This window comes from Olea europaea, unplaced genomic scaffold (genome assembly GCF_002742605.1).
Source record: "Olea europaea var. sylvestris unplaced genomic scaffold, O_europaea_v1 scaffold343, whole genome shotgun sequence".
Classification (NCBI taxonomy): Eukaryota; Viridiplantae; Streptophyta; class Magnoliopsida; order Lamiales; family Oleaceae; genus Olea; species Olea europaea.
In genome coordinates this window covers 1-22,484 of record NW_019253349.1, presented here as the reverse complement: position 1 = coordinate 22,484, position 22,484 = coordinate 1, and the positions used below count along the sequence as shown (strand labels likewise).

Genomic DNA, 22,484 nt, shown 5'->3' with positions numbered 1-22,484 from the left:
TTCTTATTGTTTTATGGGTCTGCGAGCCCTTAATTGTTTTGGATCTGCAAGTCCGTTGTTATTATTGTTGTTATGGGCTTGCAAACTCTTTATTATATTGGACCTGCGAGTCCGTTGTTATTGNTGAAATATATATTTGTAAATATATATATATATATATATATATATATATATATATATAGAATTACTTGATGAGACCATTGCACGTTAAATTCGTCTTTAAAATATTAAGTTAGTATTATTTGCCTTTTATCATTATAGTGAAAAACGAGAATCCCAAATCGACTTTAACTTGTTGAGTACACTCAAGGCTGGTCTATTAGGGATATGTTTGACACTATGAAATATTTGATATTTATGAATGATGGGTTTGATTTAACTAAAATTTATCTTTTATTGAGTACACTCAAGGAGATAAATTTTAGAGGCATGTTAAGCTAACACATAAGATGTGTGAAGACAAAAGAGTTGTCAACTTAATAATCTGGGAGTTGTATGGAGATACAATTGATAATAATATCTACCAAAATGTTTTATTAAGATTTGTTGAGTACACTCAAGATCTTGATACAACGAATAGGATCCCAGCCCACTGAGAATCAAATGTGGATTCAAATAATTTATGTATGAAGATCATGAATTTATTTTAAACAGTGGGAACACGTTTAATTAAAGTCTGTATTGAATTTGTGCATATGCATTATAATACATATTAATTCTATATTTTTCGTCATTTATAGTTTTTGAATCATGAGTAATCATATGAATTTAAGAGGCATACTGAATGCTGACAAACTAACCGGACCAAATTTTCTCGATTGGCACCGCCATTTGAGAATCGTTCTCAAGCATGAGAAAATTGGGTATGTCCTTGAGCAGCCCTTTCCAGTGGTGCCTACCGAAAATTCCACTCAAGAAGAGGTGGCTGCTTACAACAAACACAATAATGACGATAACACTGCAGCATGTGTGATGCTTGCAGCTATGTCACTTGAGTTGCAGAAGTAATATGAGGGTATGGATGCTTACACTATGATTTTTCATCTCAAGGAGTTGTATGATGAACAATCTCGTATGGAGAGGTATGAGATCTCTAAACAACTATACTGGTGCAAAATGGCAAAGGGATCTTCAGTCAGTGCTCATGTGCTGAAGATGATTGGTTTAATTGAAAAACTGGGTTCATTAGGTTTTATCATAGATCACGAACTAAGTATTGACTTGATTCTGCAATCTCTGCCAGATATTTATTCACAATTCATTATGAATTTCAATATGAATAAGATCGAATGCACACTCCCTGAGTTACTTAATGTGCTTAAAACTGTGGAGCCCAATGTCAATGATAGCACTGGGCATGTTTTAGCTATTCATTCCTCCAAGGGTACTAAGAGAAAAATCAAAGGAAGTTTTAAGAAAACATTCAAAAAGGCTAAGGACAATAACAAAGCAGTCAAAGCAGGTAAGGACAATACCAAATCTGATGACCCATGCTATCACTGTGGAGTGAAAGGTCATTGGAAGAGGAACTGCAAGACTTATCTCGCTAGCTTGAAGAGAAAGAAGTCTTCTAAAACTTCTAATTCAAGTATTTTTGTTATCGAGGTTAATATGTCTACTTCATTAGTTTCTTGGGCATTAGATATCGGATGTGGATCTCATATTTGTATAAATATGCAGGGACTAAAGAGAAAGTTGACCTTTGCAAAAAAGAGAAGTTGACCTGCACGTGGAAAATGGAACAAGAGTTGCTGCATTAGCTGTAGGGACATACTTCTTACCACTGCCTTCAGGCTTAGTATTAGAATTAGAAAGTTTCTATTTTGTTCCCGCCATTACTAAAAATATTACTTCTATTTCGTGTTTGGACAAAAATGGTTTTTCAATTAATGTTAAGAACAATCGTTGTTCATTTTATAAAGATGAGATCTTTTATGGTTGTGGTTTATTGCAAAATAGAATTTATATTTTTGATACTGAGTCGTCTATTATGAGTATAGAAAATAAAAGGCATAAAAGTGATAATCTAAATAATGCATACCTCTAGCATTGCAAATGGGGTCATATTAACGACAAACGCATTTCCAAGTTACATAAAGATGGATACTTGAGGTTAACTGATTTTGAATCATTTGACAAATGCGAGTCGTGCCTATTAGACAAAATGACCAAGTTCCCTTTTACTGAAAAAAGGAGAAAGAACCACAGAACTACTGGGACTAATACATACTGATGTATGTGGACCCATGTCAATGACCGCCATGGTGGTTTCTCTTATTTTATCATATTCACTGATGATTATTCTAGCTATGATTATGTTTATCTGATGAAATTCAAGCATGAAGCACTTGAAAAGTTCAAGGAATTCAAACTTGAAGTAGAGAAACAGACTGGTAAAAATATTCTCACGCTGAAATCAGATCGAGGTGGAGAATATTTAAAGGGAGAATTTTTAGATTATCTAAACGAAAATGGGATTCTCTCGCACTGGACTCCGCTATATACACCGCAACATAATGATGTATCTGAACGGAAGAATCGCACTTTGTTAGACATTGTGCGATCTATGATGAGCCATGCAAACATCCCAAAATTATTTTGCACAAATTGTTGCGTGCTACACACTTAATCGTGTCCCATCTAAATCGGTCGACAAAACTCCATACGAGCTATGAAGAGGAGAAAGACCAAACTTATCTCACGTGAAAGTTTGGGGCTGTGACGCTTATGTAAAGCGAAATGAATCAGATAAGTTCGAGGCTAAATCTGATAAATGCGTATTTGTAGGATATCCAAAAGAGACAATTGGATATCGGTTTTATAATCTCGTTGAGAAGAATGTGTTCATCTCAAGACATGCCATATTCCTAGAGAAAGAGTTTATTCTAGGAGAGGGTAGTGGGAGCAAACTAGAACTTGAAGAAGTTCAAGAATCCACAGATACTGTTGACCAATTAGATGAACCTGAGTCAGATCCTACACCTGTTGACGGACAGACTCTTGATCAGGATGTAGAGAACCCTGAGAACACACTTTAGCTCAGCGTAAATCAAGTAGGATCATTTGACCTCCCAGAAGGTACGAATTCACGATTACTAATCAAGTATTATTAATCGAGGATGATGAACCTACAAATTACGCAGAAGGGAAGTTAAGTGTTGACTAGAAGAGATGACAAAAAGCCATGGTTTTCGAAATGAACTCAATGTATGAGAACAAGGTTTGGACCTTGGTCGACCTTCCAGGTGGGATAAAACTGATAGCTTGTAAATGGGTTTATAAGAAAAAGGTCGATGTGGATGGAAACGTCCATACATACAAAGCAAGGCTAGTAGCGAAGGGTTACACACAAAAACAAGTCGTTGACTTTGATGAAACTTTTTCGCTTGTAGCTATGCTAAAGTTCATTCGGATTTTGCTTGCAATAGCTGCATACCATGATTATGAGATATGGCAAATGGATGTCAAAACTACTTTCCTTAATGAAAACTTACAAGACGAGGTATACATGACACAGCTTGAAGGTTTTGAATCCAAAGGAGCCAACAAAGTATGTAAGCCAAATCGATCCATTTATAGATTAAAGCAAGCATCTAGGAGCTAGAATCTTCGTTTTGATGAGACAATTAAAAGGTTTGATTTTATCAAAAATGAAGATAAACCGTGTGCTTACAAGAAAACAAGTGGGAGCGCGGTCGTATTCCTAATATTATATGTCGATGACATATTATTAATGGGAAACGACATCCCAATGCTTTAATTGGTAAAATTATGGTTGTCAAAGAATTTCTTCATGAAAGATATGGGAGAAGTAGCGTATATCTTGGGAATCAAGATTTATAGAGATAGATCTAAAAGATTACTAGGCTTATCCCAATCTTCGTATATAGATAAAATCTTGAGAAGATTTAATATGGAAGAGTCTAAAAGAGGTTTATGTCCCATGTCGCATGAGGTTTACCTCTCAAAAGATATGTGTCCTAAAACACATGATGAAAGGAGTCGCATGGATAAGATTCCTTATGCTTCGGCGATAGGATCTATCATGTATGCAATGCTATATATAAGACCAGATGTTTCATATGCTTTAAGTGTTACGAGCAGGTTTCAAGCAAACCCTGATGAGAAACACTAGATAGCGGTTAAGAACATTCTTAAGTATTTGAGAAGGACTAAAGATGTGTTCTTGATCTATGAAGGAAATGAACTGAAAATTCATGGGTATACTGATGTCAGCTTTTAAACTGACAAAGATGATAGCAAGTCTCAATCAGGATATATGTTTACTCTCAACAATGGAGCGGTTAGTTGGAAAAGTTCCAAACAGGAGACAACCGCTAATTCAACAACAGAAGCTGAGTATATTGCTGCTTCTGAAGTACCGGAGGAAGCTGTCTGGATCAAGAAGTTCATTAATGAACTTGGAGTCGTTCCTAGCATTGTTGATCTCATACCTTTGTATTGTGATAACAATGGAGCCATCGCACAAGCGAAGGAACCGAGGTCTCATCAACGATCCAAACATGTGCTAAAGCGATATCATCTCATCATGGAAATTATACAAAGAAATGACGTAACAATAGAGCGAGTTCCCATAGATGAAAATATTGCAGATCCATTGACAAAGCCGTTGTCACAACAGAAACATGATCGTCATGTGGACGCTTATGGTATTAGATATATTAGTGATTGAATCTAGTGCAAGTGAGAATTTGTAAGTGTTATGCCCTAAATCCAATCGATTTAGGTTGTAAACACTTTTAATATATTTAAAGTATTTAATTTTGACAAGATCTATTATTTATTTAAATTAATGTTGTGATAAATAATATTAAATAATAGAGTCCGAAGATTCAAGTTTAAGTGATTTGTTAATCACAAGGAGTTGTGATTGTGAGATACAAATTATGTATGATTGGATCTTAAATAAACCGTGGTCGTAAGTAATAATGAGATACGGATATCGTTAATACAGATAGACCATCACATGTGATATTTTTTACTTGTGAAGTAAGTAGCTGATCTCATGAGCGAAAGTGCGGTGACACTTAAATGAACACATGGATGTTTTGTTATAGAACAAAATATTGGAGACCCGCTAAGAAATTCCACATGGATAACTATCTGAGTGTCAATGCTTAATCTCTAACATTCGGTAGTGAAATTGGTCCTATGACTTGAGGTCATCATAGTGCCTTGTTTGAGGACAGTCATGCTTTGACGGTGTTGGATGTTGCTCTGCCAAGGGCTACTAATACGACATCATTCAGGTATGTTAAGAACCATATGAAGGTTGTGAATGACCAATAGAGGATTCGTCACTCTTAGGTAGTAAGAGATTGTGATCTGCATTTCGTTCAATTAAGTCAATAACGAAATCATTGGTCAAGGTATACATATAAACCGAAAAGGAGTTTTCGACTCATATTGACTTAATAGTAGATTGAAAGATTTGATCGATAATCGAGATTGACACACTTCCATATCTCGTAATTGATCGGATCATATTGACGAAGGGATTATAGTTTCATGGTAAATGAACAGTTTTGGTTTTGTCATACCACGTAATATTTTCCGTCACATGTGTTGCTCTGATACATTGCTAGATGTCAATTTGAGACAGCAGTGTGAATTTGTGATAAATTAAAAGGGTGTTTAATTTATCAGTTTTGATTAAATTAAAATAATATTTCACGTCATTAGATATCGTGGTTGGGAACTTAATGGGTCGCACACAAAAGAGAATTGGAAGATTGCAAATTTTCAATTAATTAATTTAACAATCGTTGGATAAATTAATTAATTGAATTGGTTATTTATATCCCCGAATTAATTAATTGGATTAATTAATTGGATTAATTAATTCACGGACCAAATTTAATTAAATGGATTAATTAAATATTTGACCGGATTGGGCCGAGCCCGTTTGAGTTTATATAAATACATGGCTAGGGTTTGAGATCCATAAGGTTTTCATTATTCTTGCTGGCACAAGAGGAAAAATCCTAACAGTTGCAGTCTATTCTCTGTGTGGATTTCATTGGAGGTTAGACAATTGGACAGCTGTGGGAGGCAGAGTCAAGTTGCTGGAAAAGAATAACACAAAGAAGTTTGCAAAATCAAGAAAAATGTATATTTCTCATCGCATTTCTTATTTAAATACAAAACTGAATCTTGAATGGGAATTGAAACTGTTTATTTTCACTGTGCATGTTTAAGTAAATTCCCTACAGTTACATGGTGGATTTTGTTCCATCTTTCCCTTTCGTCTCCTTTAGTTTAGTTGCTACAGATTAGTTGGGGAAGAGGGGAAGCAACTTGGTTACTTTGACAAAAAGAAAAGTGATTTGGATAAAAACTGAAGTGGGTTAGACAAATCTTTTTTAAATCGTTCATGAGGTAGCTTAAGGTATTTTGCATTGAAAAATGGAATGGTAACATTAGCAGATTTATTCATCATTCTTAAGGTAGCTTATTTTGATGCATGTTCCTACATTTGTTCTAGAGTCATCGTACGAAGGAAAGTTGATCAACGAAAAAAGTACGATCTATCATAAAATTTTCATTCTTTTCATTGTTAACAAATATTGACTTAGGAATCAGATCAAGAATGGGAACTTCCCATCCTTCAGTTGAGTTTCTAGTTACGAGCTTCAAAAGATAACAATGGCGGGTCGCCAAAGATTGAAATAGAGCAAATTTCGATAATGACACATATAAAAGAAGTGATTAGTAACCAAAGTGTTGATGGAATAAATCAGGGAGTCACTATTTTCATCCACCATTCTTATATATCTATCCCACTACAAATATATTTCTATCTAATAATAATAATAATAATAACTATATCCATCATTGTTACATTTCAACATTATCCTTATTAAATTCATTCATTCAAACATTATACATGCTACTTTTGATTGAGTAATGCTATTCATAGTGAAAACTATCAGCAGTCTTCTTATGTGATACACATGACAATTTTTTATTTAGTCCATTGATATAATAGTTTTTTATTATTTTATGCATCAAATAACAAACTGTATAACATGTAGGGTGACTACTGATAGTCTTAACTATAAATAACATTATTCCTTTTGATTAAGAGCTAGCAACCTTGTAGGGACGGATCTAGAATTTAATTCAAGACCGGATTACAAAAGTTCAAACCTACTATGCAGAAAAAAAATTTACACATAGAAAATTGGTTTTTTACCAAGAAAAAATAAAAAACATCTTTAAAAAAATGTTATTGGGCCTGATTAGGGGGACGGGACTACAGCCTAGCCCAGTTGAAAGTTTACACATAATGTCAATCTACGCACAATTCGGGAGCCCCTCCAATAGGGGCGCCCCTGTCTTCCTCCCTGTCCCGGGTTATAGGGAGAATTATTCGAATAAATAATATTTCTTCAGTTTTTCGTATTTGTTGCGAAAAGGGCCGGCGGGCGGCAGAGAATGAATGCTGAAGTGGCGGGGACGGCGGCTGGAAGTTTGTTTTGTTCAATGTACAGTTTTTTAAACCGAAGTCACAAGTATTTAATAATAATTTATTAATAAAACATTATATATTGCAGTTTCTTCAATCTTGAAAATACACTCATTATATATATTGCAGTTTATTTGGTGTTAAACCTTATGTAATTTATTTATTTATTTATTTATTTATTTTTTTTGGGTAACAATGTAGTAAATTGTTGTTTTGTCTTTTTATTTGGTTTACTCTTGTTTATTTAAGTAAATTTACATAAAGTTAAAAATGTAATATAGATTTATTATTATCATTATTAATTTTTAAATGAATGGAAATACAAAAACAGTGAATGAAAATAGCGATTTCCAAAAATTATTGCAGCTTAGCTGTTTGTGTGAAGTTGCTATATAGAGAGGTTAAATAAATAAAATTGTTTCCGTTTTCAGTGGCATTCCATAACCATTAAATAAATAAAATGTTTGAAACTCAAAATTATAAATTCTATAATTTCTTAATTCCAGTTTTACAATTAAAAATTGAAACCACAAAAAGCCTTAGTACATGGGTTCAAGAAATCGTCGACTCTAATTTTGTCACTAGCCTACATTAGTCATTTAGGTTCGAGATATGGCTCTAAAATATTGGGAGGCAAGGAAAGTAGAGGGTTTTTTGCGACCTAGTGGGCCGCTTTTTAACATGAATTTTTAAAAATCCCGCTTTTTAACCAAATAAAATAAACATGAATTTTAAAGGTTAGATGATTGTAGTTGTTCTAGCGGGAGTCCAAGTTCGTGAAAGTAACCAAAATTCAACATGGACTAGGACATATAGGAATTATGGTGTTTTGACTATTTTTTAATTCCGATATTTCAACACTCCAATAATTCATTTGGTAGGTTGAATTAAATATTTAAGAATATGACTAAAAAAATAAGATAAATAATTGATATTTTGTTGAGGCACGTCTTGGTAAAGAGTGATTTGTCACGATAGACGATAGAATCAGCCACCATGATATTGATAGCTTATTGTCTATTAATGAGACAAATATTTCCATGAATTTGTTTTTTTCTTATAATATAATTAAGAGTAAATTATTTCCTTTTAACATTCTTTTCTGTATCATTTTTCTCTCCATCATAGTTTACAATTTCAAATGGACTAAAAATACGCTTAGTCATCAAACATATTTCATTTTGGTCACAAACTTTTATTTTGTCCGAGATTAATCACTAAAATTTCATTTTCATTTCAATTTGGACAATATACCTTTTGAAATTAATAGAATTGCTTACTTATATGATAGAAATGAGGTTGACACTACAATTTATAAGTGTATAAAATAACTTAGGTAGGGAATGAGTGTTGTTGCTTGTTTAGTGGGGCACTATATTTTCTTAAAAGGTTAAGTGGGTAAATGGTGAGATGTGGATGTGGATGTGGATGTGTATCCACTACTCTTACTTTGTACAAGTTGTATTGAAATTTATTCATTTCCTAGTAAATGTATCTATAAGGTTGTCGTGTTGATTCTCTAGTATTATTTAAAAGGTGTTGTGCCCTCTAAATAGAGGTTGAAAATCATAATAGATGCAGATATGGCTCGAAATCACAACGCAAATTTTTAAAAAAATTCTCATTCTTACTTCCAAGGCTCACCATTATTATTTTACGTATATTAACATAAGAAAGTAGCTGCATAGATGACCTAGCGAACTTGCGTGAAATTCAAGATAAGAAACTTGTTCATTAAAATCGCAAGTAACTTATTAATGAGTTGATATACTAAGATTGTGTGAATTATTTTTTATGATTAACTTTAATATAAGCCATTTGTGAGGTTGAGTTTGTTTTAACTAAAAACGACTATAATTACTTGAAGAGTTAATAATTTTTGACAATTTTGAAGAAGATTCGATTTTGTAATGGTACTAGTACACTTATATTTTTCGACTTTAATTCTCAATTTTCCATAATTGACCAACACAATATAATTTATTAATAGCAATCTTATTTTGTCTAATGATCTCTATCAAATGAGTTAAACATATTCTTGCAGACGATCTTCCTATATCTTTATGAAATGTGCGAATAAGCAAGATTGCTATAAAAATCAATGAGCATTCATTGAATGATCAAGTAAAGCATAGGGATAGATCATTATTTCCCTTTCGGATTTTATTTCAATTGATAAAGTATTAACCAATATTTTTAAACATTTTGAAAATAAAATAGACCATAATTCATCAGGCTATTGATCAAGTTAATGAAAGCCAAGTAATTAGAAAACGTTCCATTGAAAAAAAAAAAAAAAAAAAAAAAAAAAAAAAAAAAAAAAAAAAAAAAAAAAAAAGAAGAAGAAGAAGAAAAAAAGAAAAAAATGGTGTTGCTTCGTCTCGAATCTTCACCATTTAGCTGAAAAATGGAAGAAAACTTCAGTTCCTTCTTCTCTTTTTCAAGCCAGATTTTCAATATGTCTATATGTGTTTTCTTGCAAGAGAGTCTAAACTAATGATGAAAAATACTAACCCGGAAAGTTGATGTGAGGTGGATCACTTCATCCACCTGGCACATGTTAATTGGTCTAGAGAGCTTGGTAGAAATTGTGCTAGTTTAGGAGAATTGTGGACCACGGATTAAATCGGTTGCATTTAGTCTTGTGGTCAATTGCTCTAAACTTGCCATGCCTTTTTCACTCTCTGTCACAATACAAGATTTGAATTTGAATTCAAATATTTTTGGCTCTATAATTGAATGTGTCTTCACTTAGTTTCATTTGAAGTTGGAGAATTGGGATACAAGAGAGAGATTATAGAGAGGAACTAAGTGGGAGGTTAATTTCTCCAAGTGAAAATTCTTGGTTGCCTCCTGCGAATTTATTTTTTGATATATTCATTGTCATTCCCATGGACGATGGTGCTTTGATCCGATGTGATACAAATCTTAGCTCAACATCACAAGACATTGGTGGTTAGTTGAAAAATATTTGAGTCGGTTCGATTTTTGTAATTTGAAAGTTTGTTTTCCATATTTTAGTTGTAAAAAATCATTGTACACTACGTTATAACTCTACAGTTGACATCTAGAATTCCCGACGTAAGCTAAGGGACCTTGTTCGTATCTTCTGCTTGGATCTGCTGCTCGAGCGGGAGAAGTTGCACTTGCTGCAAGATAGCGCATTTCGTTTGTCTTATAGTTTCGTGGCTTGGCGGCTCTTCACTTGCATGATCAAAGTTCATCCCGAATTGCTCTAAATAACCTCTTCTTCTTCATTGTTTTCACAATTTCTCCTCAAGCCACGCTTCGTTCAACAAAAATCAATAGATAATAATTCAAAACACTAATTAAAGTCTCGTAAAATGAGCTAAGATCCAAGTATAATTTCCAGGTAACGTTCGTCCTTTCGGAAAAATCACCCGTCTTTATTAATTCTCTCATGCTAGCAGACTTTACAGGGGTGGTCTTCGTTAAGCCTCGTAAGTAGAATTTTTGTTTCGTTGTTTCTTCTCATGTAATACAATAAAGATACTTGCGTAAGACCCAACTATTTGCATAGTTGTCGGCATTTCATTGCCCGTTTCCTTTCTTATTTCAGTCCTATATTCTAAACAGTTGGACTGAAGAACCAATTTACACTTTGAATATTTTATAAGGAACTGGGTAGGGTCGCTCTCTGATATAGACAAGAAACGAATTGATTCAAAAATAATTGCAATTTACTCAATATATTGACAAGAGAGCAACGACAAGCATCGCTTTGCGATTTATGCTGTATTTAACAGTTGAATTAATACGTCCATTGCAGATGCACTAATATATTTCAGGCCGAGATTATTATTTTCTACTTAAAAGAGAGAGTATTCAAGAAAATGACTATAGAATCAGTCAGTGTAATTTCATTCTCATCAAATCCAATTAAGATAGTGCAGCTATGAAACTTGTACATTTCATGAGTGTTAAGACCTTCCTGTACTGCAAAAGCAAACAGGACTTAAACAACTAACGCACTGTAAACTGTAAACTATTGATTTCTCAAGTGCCTGATGTTAGAAATACTAAATGATTACAATAAATTGGATCAAAATTTGCTGCTGACTTCCTTTTTTTTTTTTTTTTTTTTCAGCAGTACTTCAACTACACGAAGGGATTCAAGAATTGGTTTCTTTTTATGCCCCGTTTGGCCCCCATTATTTGATGTTATAATTTTTGAAATAGTATTTTTTTGGAGAATATATGGTTGAAAAAAAAAATGTGTTTAGTTTATGTGTAATATTATTATATTTAAGAATGTGTAGTTGAAAATAAGAAAGAGAAAAAATTATTATAAATTTAATGGGCCTCAAACAGGGGTTATAATATAAGGCGAGTGATATCAGCTAATAGCTTACCTAGACAACCTTAAACTTGACACATGCATTACCTTATAAACAACAAGAGTAGGACATTGAAACACATCATGTGAAATAACTAGGTATTAACGATCCTTATGTTTATTGCTTATTCTTCTTCACCAGCTGCTCAATGTCTCGAATCAGCAGCGTCGTGTTGAGATAGGACGATCCATCTTCTTCAACTGATTTCTTTGCCATTTCTTTTAACATTTTCGCCTTTTCCCTTCTCTCATATCCTTTTATTCCCCTATCCATTACAATGTCAATGGCAGCCTTAACCTCGTCCTTCGTCACCATCACCCCGGACCTTTCTTGGGTGATCAAGTCTACAACAGCTTCAGCTCCAACTCTTACACCTGTGCCCAAAATCTGCACAACTAATTTTTCATTAAGAAATTGCTCACCAAACAAAGGCCATGTGATCATTGGCACGCCAGCACATATACCTTCTAGAGTTGAATTCCAACCGCAGTGCGTTAAGAAGGCTCCTATTGAAGAGTGGGATAAAATCAGTACTTGCGGCGCCCAACCTCTGATCAAAAGGCCTCTTTCCTTTATTCTTTCCTCAAATCCATCTTCCAAAACCCACTTCTCGATTTCTTCTCCTCCTTTTATCACTAGAATAAATGGATAATTTGACGATTCTAGGCATAAAGCCAGCTCTGTGAATTGTAAAGGTGAAAGACGACTGAGGCTTCCAAGACACACGTAGATTACAGAATTAGGCTCGTGTGAATCAAGCCACTTCAAGCACTGATTCGTATCAATGGAGGCCTCATTCCCTCTCTGAGCTTTGTCTAAATTCTCCTTGCTAAAAAGTGATAGTGGACCAATGCACCAAACCTTTCCCCCTCTGATCTTCCGAAATTCATCAACATACCTTTGTTCCAAATCTTCAAAACTATTGACCACCACCCCATAAGATTGAGTTTCAGTCGCTCGTATCTCTCTACGGATATCATTCACATCCACCGAGCCTGGATTGAACAATCCAGGCAGCTGGAGCTTAGTAAACTCAACTTTATCTGGTAAATTAGGCACGACGAAAGGCTCCATCTCAGGCACACTTTCATGAACCTTGGAAATGTGCAAATTATGCATAATCAGTTGTGTGAAGCAATTCATTCCATCAAAAACAATCCTCGGAACCTGAAGATAATTTGATAAATCAACTGTCCATGTCAGATGCTTATCGCATATAATGCAACTTGGAGCTGGCTTAAGTCCTTGCAGTGTCTGTTCCAATGGCTTGTGTAGCATTTTTGATGCAATAAAGAAGTTCCTCATTAAATTAAAGGACGGTAAAGTGTCTGCATTTTCACATCCTACGGGCAAACCGGCTTCCTCACATGGAAACCGGAGCTGAAGAAGCTGGATGGGGAATCCAGACGAGATGGCACGATCAACCACTGAATTGAACCGGATGGCGTTGAGGGGAGTCGTGACTATTGTCACGAGAATACCACGTTCTGCAAAAAGTTTTGCCATGTCTACCATTGGAATCATGTGGCCAGGGGTCAATAGAGGTATCAAAACAATGTTTAGCATCTCTGGCTGCAAAGCCATTGAATTGAATTCTCAGAGCCTACAGTGATTATATGATGCTAAGTATATACACAAGGTATACAAAACTTTTTTATTGTATACGCCATTTTAGTTTTGTTTCACTAACAGGGTCACATCGGCCGTCAGTGACGGGGACCCACTGTTCGTTGAGGATTATTCTGTCTTTTTTCCTTATCCTAATCCTAGTGATGTAAGAGCTTACAGAAGCATGAACAGTGTTCTTGGTATAACGAGGAGCATCAGATATTGTTCCTGCCATTAACTGGATGGTATTTCTCGGGAGAAATTTTAAGTTGACAAGTAGTACGTGATAAGTAACATGTATCATTCCATGAGTAATAAAATTTAATAGAGCGTACTAGTTTTTAATTGGATTCAAAGTAAGCAAAACAAAAGTGATTGTAGTTTGTGATTATTCTAAATTAATATATCAAAACTTGTAAAATTTGAGTTTTCTTTATATATGGGATTGAGTGTATTGGATTACAAATCCACCTATTATTACCTATTCCAATTCTCAATTATATAACTAGTTTCGTCTTGCATTCTTGACAATCGATAATTATATTGTAATTAATTTTCTTTTCCAAGGCAAATTAAATATATCTTAGTCACGACCTGAGTCTATTATTAGTCCGATTTCGAATAAGTAGAATGCATTCAATTTTACAATTATCTCAAAGATTGCATACGTGATAAATATTATTCCTAACATTTATTGCATGCGTGAGATGAGAAACATTGATATGTAGTGGACAAAGATTCCATGAAGAAAGCAAAATGCGAAGTTCTTTTTTATGTTCATCTGTAGCTCGATCACCGTCAGTGTAATAGACATTTTTTGAAGCAGTCAATGACTTCTTGCTTCTATCATGCACCTTATAGAGTCAAAAGTATTATTCTTATCCAAAATCGTGAGCTAGAGCTCAAGAGTAGAAAACTCAATCCCTCAGTTTGTTTCGACGTAAGAATCGGGCTCCAAAATTAGGAAAAATGAAGTCTGGAAACAGAATTTTCTCAAGATTTTGCTTAAGATAGTAAACTGATTGGCAAATTACTAGGAACCAAAAAGAATAGACCATAACTGTACCAGTAATTCATCAACGTTAAGATTTGCATTCAAAATTGGTGCCCTCGCTCAGAAATGATGAACCATCCGTCTTAAGGCTACAAATACAAGACACTACCGTATAATTGGATGACATCTAACATCTATTTACAACATCTAAGTAATGAAATTTGATAAATAAGGAAGTGACACAAGGGAAGTGCAGGAAAATGGCATCGGTTCCTTCCCCCCGACAGTTGATCAAGTTTAAGGATGTATAAAATACAAATCAGACTATGATGTCTGCAAGTCAAGACCAAACATGTCCTTTCTTCAGCGCGTTTTGAATCTTTAACACTTCAGTTTTTGCATCTCGAAATAGTGCATCTGACTTTCAGCCATTAAATGCTGGTAGAATATATAATTGAGTTTCAGTTTTTTCGAACTGATGCAAAATCAATGTTGTATTACAGATTCAGAAACAAACTACCTACCATAAAATGATCCCAAAGTTGACATCGCCAGCTACAACTTCCAGGCAAGTAAAGCAGGTATAAATCATTACCCAGATTCCGGATAATAAATTATAGATGTAACAATATACATAAAAATTCAGATACTAGGATCAACCATAACATCTGAAGACAAATAAGAAATTTTCCTTATCGAACTCAACTTTTATCTTTCTTACACTTCTCTAGCTTTTATCTTAGCTTCAGAATACAGAAGCTTAGTAATAACTTTCCAAAAACAAATTGACTTCATTGAGTGAGCCTTTTCCAAACAAAACCATTGTAATTGCACAAAAATCTTAAGGACTAGTACCAAGCTACAGAACATTCATTGACCGACAAAAACCATTCAAGCTCATGAGTTCTGTCTTAAAAGATCAATATTTATAAAGTGCTTGCTATTCGGAATTGTTGCTTCAATCAAACTCTCTCTCTCTCTCTCTCTCCAATTCAAAAATCTATTTTGTCAGTTAAAACGGCCTTACCATAAATATCACAATTCTTTTATTTCTCATCGTCCAAAGTTCAACATTTCCAGGAATAATTGGGATTTTACTGTTATGATGTTTGAAAGAATTAAGGGTTTGTTTGATTGCAATAATGGAATTTGGGTGGAAAGAAAATAAATTCCAGAGAATTAAATTGTCCAGAACTTGTTTTATTGGAAATTGTCAATTAAATGTGTTTGATTAGTATAATTTTTCACTTGAAAAATGTTAAAATTTTGGATCTTTTGGTGTTCACTTAACTTCGTTTTACATGAAAAATGTCAATTGAAGGGATAAAATTTGTTACAATTGTGGATAGAATTTATTTCCATTGTCAAAAATAATAATAATAATAATAAATAACTGGAAAAACCATTTTCCCACCTAACCCTTATAATTGCAAGTCCTCAAAATGATGGAAAACTTGGTCACGTGATGGTGAAACTAGAAAACCAATTGCCTAGAATAATTTGCCAATCAAACACTTAAAAAGATGGAAAGTGTAAAAGTTTTTTGATTGCAATAATGGAATTCGGATGGAAAGAAAACGAATTTTAGGGAATTGAATTGTTCTGAATTTGTTTTACTGAGAATTATCAATTAAATATGTTTGATTGGTATAATTTTTTACCTGAAAAATGTTGACAAATTTTTGGATCTTTTGGTGTTTATTTGGTTTTGTTTTTCATGAAAATTATCAATTAAAAGGATAATTTTTCGTTACAATTGTGGATAGGATTTGTTTCCATTAAAAAAAATAAAACTTGGAAAAGCCAATTTCCACCAAAATCATTGGTATTAAAATTCCATGGTTTCAAGGAAAATCAAGTCACGTGAAGCAATTGCCAAGAAAATATTTGGAAAATGGAACAAATCAAACAAGCCCCTAACTGAAATTGAAGTATGACCTTGAGTAATCTCGTCCTTTTGAAATTTCCAAGATAACTATATATATACATTGTACCTGTTACGCTTAGGTAAAAATCAAATTTTTAGTGAATTTTAATATAAAAAAATAAATTTATGAGACTTTGACTTAAATTTTTATAAATTTTTTTTTTAGTTAAACAAACAAGGACATTATTAAATATTTTCAATGTTGTGATGTTGTAACTATGACTCCAAATTAGTTGCCATTAATCTTCACCATGTGTACAAAGATTGTGATTATGTTGTGTTAATAATGTGATCTATGTATCTGTTTTCAGAGATTTGGGAAAGATGAAGTATTTGCATTTGTGACTTTTCCTCGATTTGTGCAAGTGACTTGGGCAAAAACGAAGTGGCTTCGACAAGTTACTTTTAAATCGTTCTTAAGGTAGCTTAAAGCAATAGTAAAAAAATAAACATAAAAATAAAAATGAAACATGTATTTTGCATTTATTTAAAAAAATGGTAACATTAGCAAATTTAGACATGTTCTTGACAGGGCTTATTTGATGCTTGTGTTAAATATTTATATAATAAATATTTTTTGAAAGAAATAATTAAGTTAGATAAAGTATTCAATTGATGAAAAGTGTGGAATTTGTGTGGGTGGTCAGAATTCGATTCATGTCTCACGGATAATTAAAAAGTCTTTGATTGGACCTTGGGCTTCCTTATTAAAATAATTTTTATTTATTTTAATTATTTTCGAATTTATTTAATTGGTCAAATTAACCAGTATAATATGACCATTTTTAAACAACTCATTTTTAATAAATTATTAAAAATTGCAAATGCTTCCGAATCATGGTAAAGAAAGTTATATCTATTCTGACTATATATACTCATATGTTGATGATATGTTGATCATTTGCAACAATATAGTGGAGATTAAAGGAACAAAAAGGTTTATATCCTCTACTTTCAAAATGAAGGATCTGGAAGAAGTGGATACTATCATTGGTATCAAAGTTAGAAAGGATAGTGGGAGTTTTACATTAAACCAATCACATTATGTTGAGAATGTGATAAATAAATTCAAACAATTGACTTGTAAAGAGGCTAATACTCCTATAGATCCAAATTTTAAATTGATCAAAAATGACGGTAGAGCAGTAGCTCAAATAGAATACGCAAGTGCAATTGAAAGTCTTATGTATCACAATGTACAAGACCTAATGTAGCATTTGTTGTAAGTAAACGAAGTAGGTTTACTAGCAATCCGAGTTTCAAACATTGGAAGGCCATCGGTAGGGTTTTTTGTTACCAAAAGAAAACCAAAAACCTAGGGCTACAATATATAAAGTTTCCTAAAATCTTAGAAGGATATACTGACACAAGTTGAATATTAAGTGTGAGAGAATAAATTCACTCCAGGTTGGATATTCACTCTTGGAATTGGTGCAGTTTCTTGGAAATCTAAGAAACAAATTTGTATTACTCATTCAACTATAGAGTCGAAGTTTGTAGCATTGGTCGAAACCAAGAAAGAAACTGAGTGGCTAAGGGATTTATTATATGAAATACCTTTAGATATAAATGATATTTCTTCTATACCTATCTTGTGTAATAGTCAAACTACTCTAACTCGAGCGTATAATGAAGTGTACAATGGAAAGTCTAAACAAATGAGTTTAAGACACGAGTATGTAAGGAAATTAATCAAGCTTGGAGTAATTTCTCTTACATTTATTAAATCTAGTGAGAACTTAGGCGATCCAATTACCAAACCTCTTACAAAAGAGATAGTGAGATCGACGTCAAGCAAAATGGGATTAAAACTCCTCAATTAGATCCATCAATAACAACGATCCTACCAAAGTATACTAAACTGGTATATTTAGGTTCAAAGGTTATAACAAGTTATCCGATAAGTTGATGGATTTCAACACAATTAAATGTATTAAATTCTATCTTTGGAAAATAGTGTTGGTTGTTATTGTTGGAGGGATGAGTTAAAATAAAACTCTTAATGAAGTTCAGTACGAGATACAAGTTTCTCTAATAGTAACAAAGATATTGAAAGAATTTCATCTACGTGAACTTCGAGATGGTGCCACCTCATTAGAGAGTGAGAGTTTTCTCTTTTAAAAAGTTCAATGAAAAATGATTAGTGCGAGGTCATATTAGCACTAAGCGAATTAGAGGAACTTGTGAAAAAAATTAACACTTGTGTGTAATTTCATTGGTAGTATCACAAAGAATAACTGTTCAAAGTACTCTAGCTACCTCAAATTCTGATAATACTTTATGAGATTTACACTATGAATAGATTCAAATCGAAAGATATCTAATTCTTACACATAAGTATTAATATTTGATTATTTGAGTAAAAATGATTTTGAACAAGTGGGGAATTGTTAGAATTTTGTTATTGTTGTTCAAAATCTTGTGGATGGATGAATTGAAATTGGAAAAAAAAAATAAAAATAAAAAAAATTGAGTGCCATAAAAATGGACTATGCGGCCATGCAACCGCATAGGCCTTTTGGGCCTGCGGTTGCATAGGCTCCTTCAAAGAACTGAGAGGGGGCGATGCTATAACCAAATGACATGGTTGGAAAAACTAAACGTTGGGGTTAGTTTTTGACCATTTTTTATTCAAACTTGGTGACTTTTCATCCTATGTTTGGTACTATTTCGTGGGATATTGTCTAAGCCTATGAATAGGTGATCTAAATACAAGAAAAAACATTGAATTCTATCCCTAATTATTTATCGACAAAAAGGAAGTGAATTATCCAAATGATCATTAAACTTTGTAAAAAGTTTTCATGGGATCATTAAACTTTAAAAATCACTCAATTCATCATTGAACTATGCGAAAGGCTTCCACGGGGTCACTAAACTTTAAAAATCACCCCATTTATCACTGACTTTGCAAAAGATTTTCACGGAGTTACTGAATTTTGCAAAAGGTTTCCCAGGGGTCACTGTGTGATTTTTAAAGTTCAGTGACCTCGTGAAAACCTTTTACAACGTTCAATAATGAATTTGATGATTTTTAAAGTTTAGTGATCCCATGAAAATATTTTACAAAATTTAGTGACCATTTGGGTAATTCACTCACAAAAAGGAGAAATTATCACTTATTCATAGCCATTATTTTCATTTGTTCACTTTGAAGAAATACTTTTGCTTTCAGTGTTCTTTTTTAAGGCTTGTTTAATTTTACAAACTATTTGTCGTAAATTCTTAAAAGGATTGGAAAGGGGGCAAATAATGTTTGAGGACAGTGAGATTAATTTTGTATTCAAGCCTTCTTTAATATAATTTATCTTCTTCCTCCTTGTTTGGTTTCCTTTTTTGTTCTCCATTGCCATATTTTTCAACAAATTTTTCCCTTTCTTGTTGTTGAGGATACTTTGCCCCCAATCTGAGGCATAACATATGTAATAGAATTGACTCCATCATTCTAGCCTAATTCTGTGATATCCTTTCCATTATTTCCATTGTAATTTGTATGTAATTACTCTAGATTGATTTTTAAGGATTCTTGTATATTAATATAAATTGACACACTACATCACTAAAAGCTGTGAGGTGATTTATTCTTCAAAAAGTCTTATGGTATGAGAGCCCCTCTTGGATTAACATCCATAAACCATTCAATCTCACCATGGCTGTCAAATCCACTCTCTTCTCTTTCAACACCATGATCCACATGGTAACAATTAAACTCTCCTCCTCAAACTATCTCCTATGGAAAAGCCAACTTCTTTACCTTCTTGAGAGTCAAGAACTACTTGGTTATGTAGATGGAACACTGGAGCCTCCACCACGGTTTGACCCACCTACCTCTCAAACACCAAACAACAAACACTTGGCGTGGAAAAATACTGATCAAAGGCTTCTCAGCCTTCTTCTCTCCTCTTTAACTGAAGAGGCCATGGCTGAAGTCGTCGGCCTCTCCACCTCACTCAAAGTCTAGCTCGCCTTTGAAAACACCTTCAATCATCGCTCCAAAGCTCACGAGATTCATCTCAAAGATGATCTCCAATTGATGAAGCGTGGAACACGCTCTGTCTCTGAATATGCTCGTGCCTTTAAGGCACTTTGTGATCAGCTACATGCCATTCGAGGTCTTGGCATTGATTTCTCATCATTCTCAACTGCACAAATGGTAGTCACTCCTCTCCCCTGCTTTGCTAACCTTGTCTCCAAAGCTGAAAGCTTTGAATTGTTCCAGAAATCTCTTGACTATCCAAGCCCACCCACAGCGGCTTTCACTGCCACAAATCACAGCTTCAATCGTATGAGTCACTACGACAAACCCTCACGCACCAATCATGGACGCAACAGAAATCAGGGCTTCTCGAATCGTGGCAGTGGACGAAGCTTCTCCAACCAGAGACGCTGTCCCCCACGATGTCAAATTTGTCGGACCGAAGGCCACTATGCAGGCCGTTGTGACCAAAGGTACACTCGGCAAGACAAATCTGCTCACCTTGCTGAGGCTTTCAATAAATCATGCTCAATGTCTGAAAATGAGGCCTCAGACTTGTACTTGGACACTGGGGCTTTAGCCCACATGACTGCCAATCCATCCATTCTGGATCACTCAAATATTTACACAGGTAAAGATTGTGTAATTGTAGGAAATGGTGCTTCCCTACCTATAACTCACACTGGTACCGTCTCTCCCAACCAAAATCTTCATTTATTTGATGTTTTAGTCGTTCCTCGTTTAACTATTAACTTCTGATTTCCCTCTATCCGTCACTTTTACTAATAACTCTTTCACTGTTCAGAATCATCAAACGGGAAAGGTGGTGGCAACCGGTAAACGAGATGGTGGATTATATGTGCTGGAGCGTGGATATCCCATTTTTATTTCTGTTCTTAATAAAAAGTCGTTACATGCCTCATATGATTTATGGCATACTCGCCTTGGACATGTAAACCATTCCATTATCTCTCTCTTAAATAAACAAGGTCACCTTTATTTTACATCTCTATTGCCTTCTCCAACACTTTGTAATGCATGTCAAATTGCAAAAAATCATCGTTTACCTTATTCACGTAATGACAAACGATCATCTCATGTGTTAGATTTAATTCATTGTGACATATGGGGCCCCTCCCCCGTTAAATCCACTTCAAAGTTTGTCTACTATGTTGTCTTTATTGATAACTTTTCTCGCTTCACTTGGCTATACCTTTTCATTTAAAATCTGACTTTTACAATATTTTCCTTCAATTTCAAAAATTTGTAGAAAATCAATATTCTGCACAAATAAATTTTTTTCAAATGGCGGTGGAGAATTCACTAGCAATCCTTTCCAAGCACATCTTTGCACCTCTGGCATCCATCACCAACTATCTTGCCCATTCACACCGGCTCAAAATGGTCGCGCCGAAAGGAAACATCGTCATGTGACTGAGATTGACCTGACTCTTCTTTTTCACTCTCATCTTTCTCCTCGTTTCTGGGTTGACACCTTCAGCATTGCAATCTACATCATCAATCGCTTGCCCACACCACTTCTTGGAAGTAAGTCTCCTTTTGAGCTTTTGCATGGTTCCTCTCCGAATTATGAAAATTTTCATCTTTTTGGCAGTCGTGTTTATCCTTGTTTACATGATTTTATGCCCAACAAATTTTCTCCTCGCAGCGTCCCATGCATTTTTTTGGGATATAGTCCCTCCTATAAAGGATTTTGTTGCTTAGATCCTACCACCTCTAGAATATACATCACTCGATATGCACAATTTGATGAACATCACTTCCCTCTTCAGAAACCTCTCATGCTCAACCTCTCTCATCTCTCCATTTTTTCAATTTTCTTGAGCCCGTCTCATCCCATACAAAATCATCTCCCCTTGAGCACCATCCTCTTTTCATTACTCTATTCGGATCTAACCCGTGTGTTAGGATAAGTCTGTGCACGTTGGTGACTCTAATCAGGTTCTATTTTGGTCCACTCGGCCCCCGGACAATCCCCTGTTGAGTCATACATCGCTCCTCAAGTCCATGATCTCACTCCAGCTCCGGCTCCAGCTCCGGCATCTCCATTAGGCTCTCACCCTATGATTACACAAGCCAAGGATGGTATTTTCAAAACTCACCATCCGACT

At 34.2% G+C, this 22,484-nt stretch overlaps 1 protein-coding gene across 1 annotated transcript; it reads right to left on the bottom strand.

The window, feature by feature from the left end:
• Window positions 1-11,769: 11,769 nt before the first annotated feature.
• LOC111386144 (UDP-glycosyltransferase 73C3-like) lies at window positions 11,770-13,764 on the bottom strand. The gene has a single exon (XM_023010597.1). It carries the CDS (start codon window positions 13,429-13,431, stop codon window positions 11,965-11,967), a length of 1,467 nt encoding a protein of 488 aa, XP_022866365.1. The 5' UTR covers window positions 13,432-13,764; the 3' UTR covers window positions 11,770-11,964.
• Window positions 13,765-22,484: the final 8,720 nt, after the last annotated feature.

Coding starts and splice junctions, on each gene's coding strand:
- LOC111386144 (XM_023010597.1), bottom strand. CDS start 13,431: ATGGCTTTGCAGCCAGAGATGCTAAACATTGTTTTGATACCTCTATTG.